Source organism: Stomoxys calcitrans, chromosome 3, assembly GCF_963082655.1.
Source record: "Stomoxys calcitrans chromosome 3, idStoCalc2.1, whole genome shotgun sequence".
NCBI lineage: Eukaryota > Metazoa > Arthropoda > Insecta > Diptera > Muscidae > Stomoxys > Stomoxys calcitrans.
Window position 1 is genome coordinate 127,170 of NC_081554.1, and position 14,705 is coordinate 141,874.

Here is a 14,705-nt window from a genome sequence, read left to right on the forward strand (position 1 = left end):
CGGATTCAAAGGATAGCTTGTTTGTGCATCACCGCAGGTTCATCTATCCGTGAGCCTTAACCCCAAAAGGGATTAACGGACATGTAACCTAATTCGGACAATGCAAATTGCAAATTTTACCCATGAACATTCCACTAAGAAACAGGGGCAAACTTCTTACATATCAATGAGTGCAGTCCGATTCAAGTTCAAGCTCAATGATAAGGAGCCTCCTTTTTATAGCCAAGTCCGAACGGCGTGCCGCAGTGCGACACCTCTTTGGAGAGAAGTTTTACATGACATAGTACCTCACAAATATTGCCAGCATTAGGAGGGTAAAACCACCGCTGATAGCGTCATAAGCGGACATGCTAACCTCTGCGCTACGGTGGCCTCCATTCTGACAATATGGAGTTAAAATTCAAAATATTTGAGAGCAGTGTACGAATTTGATATCCAACTTTTTGGGCCAAGTATCTTTAGGGCGTCGATCTTGATGCCAAATAAAAAAGTTTTAGAAGTAGAGTACGAACAGAAATTGGCCATATAAAGTCGAGTATCACCTCTCCCTAAAATACTTATAAGCGGACTCTTAAACCGATCATAACATTATGCGATTTAATTAAAGTCACTCAGAAATGAGGACATAAACATTTTAGATTCAAATTCGCGAATTCGAGGAGTGGTTTACGATTAGCCTTTGAAGGAACCTATGAAGGCTTGAAAATATTTACTCCTTATTCACAAAATTTAATGAAGATTAAAAATAGGTTTATTTGATATATTTCTTTTATAGATTTGTCAAAAATTTTTAACATTGCAGGATACAGTTTCACTTCTAAACAATAGTTAGCGCATTTCCTCCACAATTCGGACGAACATTTTTGGTTTAAATGCTTAAATATGATTTTAGTAGAGAAGAATTTTGAAAATTTCTTAAAATTAAATTATAAAAAAAAGAAAAGGTGAAATATACAATTATGACATTTAACATATGAAAACAACAGAAAATGTTTGCTGTTTTTTGTAAAAAATGGTTGCTTCTCCATTTCCAGCAGACTATCTGTCATTACTCCAAAAATTTTTCTTGATATTACTAACAAATTTCTCTGAGTGAGATTTTTTTGCAATATTATACGCAATTCTTTGAAGCCAAAATGCAACCATGAACCCTAGAATTTTAGATTACAAATAAAAGGAAATTTTTGTTTTGTATATTGTAATAAAGGGCACGGTGGACCGTGCGCTTGAAATTTTACATAAATACTTGTTATTAGTGTAGGTCGATTGGGGTTGCAAATGAGCCATTTCGGTCCATGTTTTGATATAGCAGCCATGTAAACCGATCTTAGCTTCTTAAACCGGCCGTGTCTTCTTATCCGATTTGGCCGAACTTTTGCATGAGGTGTTTTGTTTTATCTTCAAACAACAGTACCAAGTTTGGTCTAAATCGGTGTATAACCTGATATAGCTCCCATATAAACCGATTTCGGATCTTGACTTCTTGAGCCGCTAGAGGGCGCAATTATTATCCGATTTGGCTGAAATTTTGCATGAAGTGTTTTGTTTTAACTTCCAACATTTTGGATGAAGTAATCTGTTTTAACTTTCAACAACTGTGCCTAGTATGGTCCAAATCGGTTCATTACCAGATATAGCTCTCATATAAACCGATCTCGGATCTTGGCTTCTTGAGCCGGTAAATGGCGTAATTATTACCAGTATGGTATAAATCGGTTCATAACCTGATATACATAGAGGGCGCAATTCTTATCCGATTTTGCTTAAATTTTGCACAATGACCTCCACTTTGGTCTCCTTTATATCCTTTGTTTGCCTATAGAAATACATCGGGCAAAGAACTTGACAAATGCGATCCATGGTGGAGCGTATATATGATTCGGCCCGGCCGAACTAAGCACGCTTTTATTTTTTCTTGAATTTTTTTTTAGCAATACCATTTTGTGTCTTTATGTTATAGAAGCTAGACGTATATTTGACTCATTCGCACTACATATGCGTGAAAGGGAACATCGTGATTTAAAAAAAAATCTAATTTCTATATCATAAACAATTAAAGCAATTAGCACCTTGGGTGAAAATTTAACACCATGTTTAATCGTTCTGATTTAGGTTTATATAATTTCTATGTACACTGATAGAAAAATTGTTACCAGTAAAACAATTTTGGTGAAGCGTTTAAATAAGAACTTAATACCCACCATAGCCTAATAACATGAAGATTCATTGGTACTCAATTGCTATCGAATTCATAGACGACGATAGCATGCGTAGCGCCCGGCTTCCGCGGCTAAAAGACACCGGTACTTTGGTCTGGACACAATACCAGACATGAACTAACTTAGGGGAGTGGTATGGACAACAATTAAGAATTTTGTAAGTAGCACGGAATTCCTAATTTAAAATTTGCTTTTGCTAGGTTACTTTTTATAGCGCACAGTAAGCCGACTGCTGGCTTAGGTGTATGTCCATAGTGGCTTGGGGCGGATTAATATCCGCACCCTCTTTCCAACCTAAACTAATCTAATTCTTAGATTTTTTTGTAATTGTAGATAATACTCTCAAAACTAGGAGTGGTTTTCTACGTCCACTTCCCGGTATACGCGGCAGTCGGACCTGAAATTAAATTCATACGGCTTCTTAAGTGGGACCTTGCATACATTTTATTTTGTTGGCAAATCAATGGGTTTTCATCGACTAGCCTTTGCGCTTATCGGGCTCATGGGCATTTATGCGAAAAACTCTTGACAGCTGTCTTTTGATGTGGGATGCTATGGGCTGTGGGAGGCATGCTACGTGTGTTTGTTTTGTGGCAAGCAAAGCTTGATAAAGGTTAGCAGGATTACCATCTTCGTAGCTCGTATTCGTTCATTCATTTACCACCCATGGGGTACAATTGAAATATGCTACGGGTTTTTGTCTGCACTTCAGCAGCGAGCTGCTGGCATTTTAGTTACGGCAAGACATCCGTGCGTGACGGACGTTTGCGATATTTGCCGCGCAAATTTAAAACATCGCTTTGCTTTCTGGTGCAGGTGAATTTTCATAGACAAAGAAAACTGTCCACTAACCATACAACTCCAAATCAGCCTAATTCCAAAAGTTGCAAAGTTATTAAGAAGAGAATCTAGAATTGACAATGAGTGTAAGTGTTGATGTAGGAGTTATGTGGCGCCTATCGGAGGACTTTAATCGGCGTTTTGGAGTCCGGATGCAACCTCCACCACCACCACATCATCATGGCCATTATCACGGCCATCATGCAACGCATCATCACCACCCTTCCGCGTCGACGAGATCGGTGCTTTTTAATGGTGCGTTATCAATTATTTCCATTAAAGTTTTTGGCTTTCGGTCGTTTCTTTTCACGCTAGCTACTGATATTATTTTATAAAAAGTGAAATGAATGATTCACAGTCGTATAGGAAACAAAAAAAATCTATACGAAATTTGGCATGTGGAATAGCTGAAGTATTGCCTAGATGATGTGCTAAGCCTCGGGGCCTTTGCAATTTTATTTGGGCTCCGCAATCTTGTTGTGATTTTCAAACTGTTTGTTGTTGGATAGTCATTGAAACCCTCTACCAAAGCAAACATTCCTGCTTAGAGGTAACCTATTATTCGTGTAAAAAGTGATAATGCATTTTGTTTTTATTAAAAAAACATTTAACAATGTCCATCTTTAGCCACAACTTCTCCATCTTCTGGTGGCATATGGATTGCGTGACACTTTTCTGGTGGCATATGGACTTCGTGACAATAGAGCTGCTCCGATTTTAGGGTGTTTCTATTCCTTATCACCAGCAACAATAAGATGCAAAATTTCCAAAGATACTTTTTATTGATGTAGGTCGTTGGCTATTGGCCATATTGGTCCCGATTGATTATAGTTTATACGAAAAGAATTTTAAACTATGTGCTTAAAAATTATTTCTTACTACGTGCTTACGGTGATCAATGCACAAACTTTTTCCTAAACTTGGCTTATCCTGGGAGACAATTTTTCCATGACATTTCTTGCAAACATAAAATTTTGACGAAGTTTTTTATACATCATTTCAATAAATGTTTATGCGTTTTTTTAAGATTTTTTCAATGAAATTGCTTTTAAAGACAACATTTTATTAAAAATTATTTAAAATTTTTCTTTGAAATATTCTCTAAAGACAAACTTTCAACGATTTTTTTAATGAAAATATTTCATTAAAATTATTTCAATGAAATATTTTCTCAAGGAACAAATAATGAAATGAGTGCGATAATGCTTCAAGTTCGAAAAAGTAATTTGCTTGCGAAGAGGTCTTTTAAAAAGTTTCGTATTTATTTTCATCGAAAATTAAGAAAATTATTATTACTGTACACCAAGCATTTGTATTATTTTTTTATTCACGCTCGGGGTGTTTCTGTTTTATTTGTTTAAGTTATTTATCAATATTTTGCATTTTAATGAAATGCATTTTCAACTTATGATTTATCTAACAACGTATCATTCTAAAAAAAAATCATTCTAAAAAAATTTGTAATTAATTTATTTTTAGTTTGTCCGGTTTCAGAGTTGACTTAATTTTCTCAGTTTCATGCTTTGGTAAAATTTGTTTTACTCCGACTCCGCAGCCCTGATTCGAACATCTAATGAACCGCTTATTTTTGGCAATAATCCGATTTATTCAAAAGACGAAATGCGGTATTTTTTAAGAACGCCGCTATTTTATATAAAGACAACAAAAGCCCATTTAAAAACCGAACTGATCTTAGTTTTGTTATTCCATGCCAAATCCTTTTTTTGGCACAATTCCGCGATTAACATTCCACGCGATGGTCAAATCAGTCAATGGTTTGAATTAACCATCAATCAATTCAAATTAGTTAAAGACCGAATGGCGCCGCGTGTTATATATCGTTGGAAAAGTTTGAAAAATGAGATATAACGGTTAAAACGAACAATTTCACGTTCCAGTTTATATGAAATAATATTGAATGTTGATACATTCTCGTATCTTCGTGATACTTTTTGAGTTTTGTAGATGAAATCATGTGTAAGAAGGATTTAAAACAAGAGTCATGCATAGAAAAAATATCTGGAAATGTTTTCCAATTAATAATCTAATTAAAAATAGATAGGTTCTCAATTAAAAAATTAATTTATTCCATAATTGTAATATTTGAAAATTTTGCATTTTCAATTCAAAAATTGTTTGATTTAATCATTAGACATAGCCCGCCCGCTGCTATTTTTTATATTTCGGGTTTCACTGCATTTCTATATTGTAGTCGTAGTTTTTATTTCAGCGCAATTTTGTGTATGAGAAGGAGCATTTTAAAAGTCATCATTCCTACATGTCGAGAAAACTATATCAAGCCTTTCCCGCGAAAATGCTGTAAGCGGCATTTTTTCAATTTTCGTTTTTTGAATGGATATGGATATCGACAGAGGATTTCAAATGACGTCTCCTCTCAAATTTCGGAGCTGTACTATGTACTGTTATGAAATAAGAGCGAAAATGATTTTGGTGTAAGCACCATTAAAGGTTTGTTTACATTTTTGCGTGACCGCGATGTGTCGCTTACATCAAAATTGTACATTAACATAGCGTATGAAATAATTTGACTATTTTAACAAGAAATTGGTTTTTATCTAACAAGTCGAGTAACAGATTATTACCTTTAATTTTACTGCTCATATTTGTAAATTTAAACAATGGAAAGTATGGAATTGTGAAAGTACGTTTACATAAGCCTATAAATCCGGATTTATGGCCTTTTCGAGCTTTAAGTGATAAATCCTGTGTTTTTTTGCAGGTTTTACTCTACAAACATAAATCTCATTTTTGCAGGATTTATTTTTAAATCTCAAATAAACCCGATTTTATGGCTTCAATAATCGATAAAAGTACCAAAATATGCAACTGTTTTCAAGAATTGTGTATGGATGTGTGTTATATGCACATTCATGTATACAAATGTACGCTTGTGTATGTCACTTAAATCCCCAAAAAAGCAGTGTAAACGGCCAGGATTTGATTTTGAATTTAGTTAAATACAGATCATAAAAATGTCAATGTAAACGTGCTATAAGGGTTATAATACCTTGCAAATACACTATAAGCTTAAAAAAGGCAATATCATTATATGATGTCTTTATCTAAATCAGTACCGACTTTGGCGGTGGTGTTCAGTAGGGTGCATGTATAATGGGAAAAATATTTAAATCTGAACCGATTTTGATGAAATATGTTAGAGATATGGTTATAAGTAAAAAATGAATTCTCACTAAATTTTGTGCAGATCGGTTGTAAACTGTACGCACTCTATAAATGAAAACCGGACGATACATATATTGGAAAATATATTGTAGTCTGGTCCGATTTCATCAAGACATAGTGGCAGTAGTAGAAGAAATTATTGTGCAAAAAGCCTCTAAAAGTGGAAATAGGGCAATACATATACATGGGCCAAATCTTGTGAGAATCGTGGACAAATGACCACATAGCTGCAATATTAGATAAATTCGTACAAACGTATATATGGCAGCTATATATAAATCTCAACCGATTTCGATCAAATTGTATATACATGGTGGGAGTCATAGAAGAAGACATTGTGCAAAATGAAGGTCGATTTATAAATGAGCTTGAAGTGAAAATTGGTCGAAACATTTATGATATCTATATCTAAATCTGAACCGATTTCTATAAAATTCACCAGTAATCTCAAGAATCATAAGAAAATTTTGCGTGTGAAATTTCGTGAAGATCAGTTGACAAGTGCCCAAGTTATTGCCATATTAGTCCAAATCGGACGAACATATATGTATATGGGATCCATATTTGAACCGGAACCAATTCAAACAAATTGGAGTATGTTTTGTCTCTAGACCTCAAAGTCATCTGCGCCAAATTTCCAGAAAATCGGATCCGTACTTTAATGTAGTAAGATGATGTAACCGCCATTTGTTGAGAACTAGCCTTCCAGCGTGCCCGCGAAAAATTATGTAAGCAACATAAAACGTCGCCATACAGCAAATATTAAATTTTTTTTTACTTCCGTAACTATGCTTTTATAGACCTCCAATACCAAATGTAAATGGCCAATCGTGAATATATCAAAAGTTATTCAATAAAAATCTTATCATGTATAATTTGGATTTTGTCACTTACATCATTTTCGCGGAAAGGGCTTGATATGAAAACACCCCTCGGTGTTTTCCCAAATTTTTGTAAAACTCCACCTGTGTGTTTTGTGTCCAAGGATTGCTCCGTAACTATGCTTTTATAGACCTCCAATACCAAATGTAAATGGCCAATCGTGAATATATCAAAAGTTATTCAATAAAAACCGTATCATGTATAATTTGGATTTTGTCACTTACATCATTTTCGCGGAAAGGGCTTGATATGAAAACACCCCTCGGTGTTTTCCCAAATTTTTGTAAAACTCCACCTGTGTGTTTTGTGTCCAAGGATTGCTCATGGATCTTTGCATCGATGAATCGATTCGTCGACCTTTAAAGTGTGCGATTTCGCAAAATATAACATTTGCAAATTTTCATTATATTCAACTATTTTTATACCCACCACCATAGGATAGGGGGTATATTCATTTAGTCATTTCGATTGCAACACATCGAAATCTCCGTCCGTCTGTTGTAATCACTCTACAGCCTTCAAAAATTGTGATATTGAACTGGAATTTGGCACAGATACATCATTTTGCTACACGCATTAAGTTCTTGATCGGGCCAAATCGGACCATATTTCGATATAGCTGCTATATAGACCGATCTGCCGATAAAATGAAATTTGAAACGGTGAGTTATTTTGAGCCTCCCGCCATCCGACCCATATATGATTCAAATCGGACTATATTTAGATATAGCTCTCATATAGACTGATCGGCCGATTTAGGGTCTGAAGCCCACAAAAGCTGCATTTATTATCTGATTTCGCTGAAATTTGATGTAGTGATTTGTTTTAAGCCTCCCGACATTTCGAATAAATACGGTTCAGATCGGACTACATTTAGATTTATAGACTGATATATATTTAAAGACATATAGACTAATCTGCTGATTTAGAGTCTGGAACTCATAAAAGCTGAATTTATTACCCGATTTCGCTGAAATTTGAAACAATGAGTTATTTTAGACTTCTCGACATCCGATCCAAATATGGTTCAGATTAGAATATATTTAGATGTAGTTCTCATATAGACCGATCCGCCGATTATGGGTTTGAAGCCCATATAAGCTTTATTTATTACCCGATTTTGTCGATTTGCAATATTGAGTTGTTTTAAGCCTCCCGAAAACCGACCGAAATATGATCCAGATCAGACTATAAAGATATAGCTGCCATATAGATCGATCTTCAAATTTAGGGTCTTAATCCTATAAAAAGTTGATTTATTTTCTGATTTCGCGGGACCTGAATAAAATATGATCCAGAGCAGCCTCTATTATTATATATATAACTATGGATATGGTAGTGGATGATTAAATAGGATGATTAATATATCCATGGTGGTGAGTATCCAAAGTTCGCCATGGCCGAACTTAACACCTTTTTACTTGTTTTTAATTGAAAATTTTTCAATCTCCTTAATCAAAAACTGTGACTAATATTATGATTTTTCTGATTGAACCAGTTTCAAAAAAAAAAAGAATAAATAAATAATAATAATAATTGGATCTTTTAATTTCATGATCAAAATCGATTTCCATTTTTTTCTGAGTATGTAACATGAGTGTGTGTATCTGTGTGTGAGAAGTTTTCAAAAAGTGAAAGTGAGTTGAAACATAAAAAAAGCCGGAATATAATTTAATACTTCATAAACAAAAGTCTTAAGTTATGCCGACTGTATTGATATATGTACTCGATTACACTGGCTCATGTTTTTGAGATATAGCCTAGTGCTATAAATTACGATATTTTCTAACACAGCATCAATCACACAACATTTTTATACCCTCCACCACAGGATAGGGGTATACTTACTTAATCATTCCGTTTGTTCGAAATATTGATCTGAGGCCCGTAATATATATTTGAAATGTGCTCATTTCAGTACCATACGGTACCGATAGTAAAACAACATCGTATGGTATAAAAACCAAGCCGGATGGTATGAATGAAACATTAAATGATTAGTACCGTTTGGTACTAGCCTTATTACTGAACTGGTATTGGTTTTAATACGAATCCGTTGTTGGTTTTAGCACCAAACCTTTATTGGTTTGGTACCAAACCGTTATTGATTATTCCACCCCTAATGAACCAGAAAAAAACCATTGAAAATAATTTTAATCTAATTTTATATTTATTATTTATGTAAATAATTACAAAAACTAATGTTCTACCATGACCAACCTCAATTTTTTGTATTCAGCAATTGATTACATATCCATTGATTCCCAGAAGTGGTTTTGATATGAATACACCAACACAGCATCGTTTTCCATACAAGAGACTATCATGTTTTTGATGTAGAAAGTCCTCAGAATTTGTACTATTTCCATTTTCACCGCTTTCGAGTATTTGGTCAGGTTTTGACGCTCTCAAATTGAATAAAAACATTTTATTTATTTGTTTAACAAATATTTTATAATGGCGTCAATATTTTAAGTACAATGCTCGGCAACACATCTGCCGCGTTTAGAAGAATGCAAATGTGACGCCGTCAATTTTTAATAGCCTCCTTTGTCTGGCATTGATTTGATACCAAATGGTATTAAAAATCTTTGCCAATGGCGCAAACAAAATAATACCAGACGGTAATGTCAAAGTACCGTAATTTTTCTATCGGTGTATGAAATATATTTTTAAATTTTTATATGTTGTGCATTGCTGCATATATTTAGAATTAAACCACATCTTAAAAGTCCATGTTTATGCTTTTTTTTACATAGAATTTTGAAATATTTAACAACATTCCAAATTCACCGATCTCGCTGTTGGTATATTTTGTGAATTTATTTAAAATAATAATAACAATAACAAACAAAATACTTGAGTAAAATGTAAAAATATAAACGATTATTAGATTAAGAACATATTTCAGCTTTTTTTCTATTCATAGAGCTCACCTCCTCAGCCAAGTTTTTAAATAGGTAACCTAAAAATAAAAAATTGGAAACTAAACTTGGGGTGGGTTGCCTGAGGGGACCGCCACAGGTCTCTATATGGACGCCCCGCCCCCTTAACATCCCCCCAAATCGGACATATTGGCCGACTATGGCAGTATGGGACTAAAATGCAAGAGTATGGGACTCAAACGCAAGATATTTGGGAGTAGCTACGAATCAGACATAAAAAAATTCGGGACCAAGTGTCTAGGAGCCGATCCAGGTACATTTGCCGACTATAGTGATAAGGGTACATCTCAATCCATAACCACCCCCCAAACTGGAAATATTTGCTGACCAATGCAATTAGGGGCTTAAATGAGAGCTATTTGAGTGTTGAACACGAATCTAATTCCTATTTTATGGCTAAGTGTTTGGGTGACGCTTCATCACATAAACTTTCCTCAAACCCGACATACATATATACCGACTATGGCAGCATGCAGCTCAAATGAAAGGTATGTGTGAGTGGAATATAAATCTGATGTACACTTTCGGGGCAAGGGGTGTGATGGTGGCCCAATCTACCTCAAATGAAGTATATAACGAATTTCCATTTCCACATTCGGGGCGAAATGTTTGCTGGGCCGTCCCTCTCTCAAATTCCACATGGGAATATCGGGCTCTAACTCAAACATCCAAACTTAAATGATCCAAAACTCTCCGAGCGTTCTCATAGACCAATATAGATCATATGGGATTCAAATAAAGCCATTCCCAAGTAATATGCTACATGGTGTTTCATTAAAAGCTCTTAAAATGTCGAATATAAGTGTTCAAAGGAACGTTTTGTTCCACCTATTGTTAAAGAATGCTCGGCGAAGCGGGCCCCGTTCAGCTAGTATATATACATTAGGGTGGGGCGATTAGTATGACTCTTGGGGTAGTACTGAACAAATCCACTAGACCATATGTCTACGGTGAAAATGGAGCCTCCAGATTTTGACTTTTTTTTCAGACTGTTGTCATTTTTTGGCCTTAACAGCCATACCACTGAGATTTTCGATCCAATACTAAGACAAAAGTTGTGGTCAAGACAATAGTTAAGAACTCTCTGGTACATCGCAAAAGCTTTGAAACGCTCCTTCTGGCAGTCTTGGGCCTGTAATAAGAAGAGTCACCTAAGAGGGAAAACTATGTAAAAACGCAAATTTAGTGTTTTAAGCAAAACAATTTCCAAAATCGATTGAAAACTTTCTATGTCACTTAACTTGTTCATTAACAGTACTCTTAAAATTTTCTTCGTTTATTATGTGATTTTGAATAAATTTAATTGCAAATTTAAAACTTGCAGTATGTGGTTTTATTTCGTTTTAATTATATTTGATTTGTTTTTTTTTTTTTCATTGCCTACAGATCCGTACCAGCTCCTAAATGCTGCTTCGCACCGATTGGTTGTTCAAGGTTCGGGGCAGATTCAATTGTGGCAATTTTTACTTGAGCTGCTCGCTGATTCGTCCAAAAGCAACTGCATACTGTGGGAGGGAACCAATGGCGAATTCAAATTGGTGGACCCCGATATGGTGGCAAAACTGTGGGGAGAACGCAAGGCCAAACCAAACATGAACTACGATAAACTTAGCAGAGCTTTACGGTAAGTTGTGACTCTCCCTTGCACTCCACTGCCAAAGCAAGAACAAAATACATACGTATGCTTGTGTAATAGATGGAAATGTACGTGAGTGGGCAAGTGTGCGAGTGTATATAAACACATATTAATATTGCTATGTAGATGTAGCCAAGCAAAAATTCCCTAGTTCGCAGAGGGGGTCATTTTACGCTCAGCGTCAAGAATGATTAGCTGCGCATATACCGTTTCAGTAAACTCTCTTTTACAAAGTGTTGCCAGATTTCGAATTCTGTCAAACTGAGATGTATAAAGCGACATGAAATTGAAATTTTCGCTTTTGTTAGTTTCGTTGAATGCCATCAAATTGAACAATTAGGGGCATGATACCATGTCACAAAGTTTTTGTTAATCACAAATAAGGATGACAGTAAAATCTGTTCCATTGCTAGATTTTACCATTGCCTTACATTACATAAGACTTTCCAACGAGTCTTGCAAGTCTGTATTTAATTGGAATCTATAAATTTCTTTTGTTGCAGATACTATTATGACAAGAACATTATGACCAAGGTGCACGGTAAACGTTATGCGTACAAATTCGACTTTCATGGGCTAATGGTGGCATGTCAAGCACAAGCTCAGGGATGTGATCCTGCCACAAGCATGGGCATGTTGAGCCCATATAAAGTTCCTCATCACCAGCATCATCACCACTCTTATCAATCACAACATCACAGCTTACACCACTCGTCGAGTGTTCTTGCCGAGCAGTCCACTCCATCGTCGTCCGGATCGAGTTTAGGCTTCCTTTCGCCTGCTACTGTGGCATCACCGATGGCCGTGGAAGCAATTCCATCAAACGATATGGCTAGCCAGTTAACAGTTTCTCCCCATACCACAAATCTCATCACATCGACAAACAGCACAATAGAAGCCACAACGCCCTCTTCGACTTCATCCGCCACGACAACAGTAACTTCGACAATGCCAGTAACTCGAAGTACATATTGGTCATACGGCAGTCCAGGTTTTGAGGCAAGGCCCCAACCCCAACCTGATTCATTCAACTAGAGAGAGCCCAATCATACAGTGTTCCATCGCAACCACCCCTCTCCTCCCACAGAGTAACAAGCAGGTTGAGGAAGAGATTCAGCACAAAGAATACGTATTGGTTTGAATGGCATACCTTTTAGAAGTCCGAATTTTCATATCGTCTTCATTCTTCATCATCGCCACCCACGGCGCGGAGAGATTATGGTCGTAACATGGTCCGTGGACGCTTAATATGTGTGATAAAATAGTAATTTATTAATTAATTATAAGGTATTAGACCCTTCAGCAATTTGTAACTTTACTGCTTAGTGCGCACACTGGTGTCCGATATATACATAACTACGATACTATGTAGCATGGGACATGGAAGTGTGCTCGTTCTTATTGTGTCAATGGGTTTTCATAGTTAGACGTCAGTATCATTGAAATTGGTTTTCACAAGCAACACGTATATATAATTAATTTTTTTTTATACTTGCCATCGAACTCCCTAAACTCCCTCTATAGTTTAAAGCCTAAGTATTTCTAAACAGGGTTTGAATTGCTTTCACTGTGACTATGATAAATAAACAAGCAAAAGCAACAGCTATCACTATGTTCAGACCAAAACTGTTTTGGACAAACGACTTTTTTCCCTTTATAATAATCAGAAAACGAGTCTTTTTTCCTTTTCAATTTATGAAGGAAAAACGACTCGTTTGCCACAAAAACGAGCCACTCAAAGCATGTGAGCCCAAATAAATGCCTAAATTGTGTCAAATAAACACAGCCCTGAATAATGCCGAAAAATAAAATTTCAATTTTCGTCCTAAAAAATTTTTAAACTAAAAACATTTGCAGCAGAAGCAAGAGACAATAAATCTTAACAATACGGCATCATGAACTTTGTGTTGCAGTGTTAAAAAATTAAATTTGCAAAACATCTCAACTGGTGTGAACGGTTGAGAAGTTTTCCAAAACAAAATAAGCAGAACTAGTCAGTGTAGACATGGCACAAAACCCCGTTTACACTGCTCTTTGAATCCGGATTTAATGGTTCGACCATCTGTTTTCCTTTTATAAAATCAGCTGACGAGAGCCTTAAATCCGGATTTAATGAGCAGTGTAAACGGGGTTTAAAGCAATTAAAAAAAAAGCAGAACTATTTAACTTGACTTCCCAAACAAACAGTTAAAGCATTCAAAGCAAGCCAACCAATATGAACTTCTTAGCTGTCAGTATTCAGTTATATTAAATGTTTCTTGCTTTAAACTTGCTCTTTTTTCGACTTGCATATTCGAGCAAACACACAGGAAACATTAAAAGCAAAAACGTTTAAAACCTGCCAAACGTGCATGTCCTGCGTTAATTTTTTTTTTCAAATTTCCGGGTCTGGTTAATATTAGCCGCGTACATCGAGAGGTCTTATAGAAGTTACAATTCAAAATTTCAGCAAAATCGGACAACAAAGGCGCCTTTTATGGGCTTAAGCCCCAAAATCAGCTGTTTCTTATTATGGTCCGATTTTGCCCGTTGAAGAACTTAAATTGCGTACAACAAAAATATGGTTCTGTGCAAAATGTCAGCCCAACATTATAATTTTTAAAGGCTGTTGCATAATAACTACCTACAAAGAAATATGTTAGAATTTTACGACGATCATATATATACTTTGTATAAACTACAATAAATGCTGACAGTTTAGCTGTTCAAGCCGATTCATATAGCTTTGCTTGACGTCAAGTCAAGTTATTCTGTTTTTTCTTTTTAGCTTTTGCTGTTGCTTGTTTATTTTTTATAGTCACAGCCTCAGTAAGGCTGTTTGCTTTTTTGTTGTTGACTGAAAAAAGTTCAAACAAATTTAATTTTTCCGTGCTGTTACTTTTTTGAAGTCAACAATTCAAACCCTGTTTCTAAATATTTCATTTTAGGAAAGTCATACATTGTTGTACCCTTCACTATAGGATGGTTGTAGAATAATTT

At 35.5% G+C, this 14,705-nt stretch overlaps 1 protein-coding gene across 1 annotated transcript in view; it reads left to right on the plus strand.

The window, feature by feature from the left end:
• The window catches only part of LOC106088546 (DNA-binding protein D-ETS-6), a 29,758-nt gene extending 15,310 nt beyond the window's left edge, over positions 1-14,448 (plus strand). The window contains exons 2-3 of the mRNA XM_013254126.2: positions 11,477-11,714; positions 12,230-14,448. Of these exons, the coding sequence (XP_013109580.1) occupies positions 11,477-11,714; positions 12,230-12,761 (770 nt within the window). The 3' untranslated portion in view covers positions 12,762-14,448. The remainder of the gene's footprint in view (positions 1-11,476; positions 11,715-12,229) is intronic.
• The last annotated feature ends 257 nt before the right edge of the window (positions 14,449-14,705 follow it).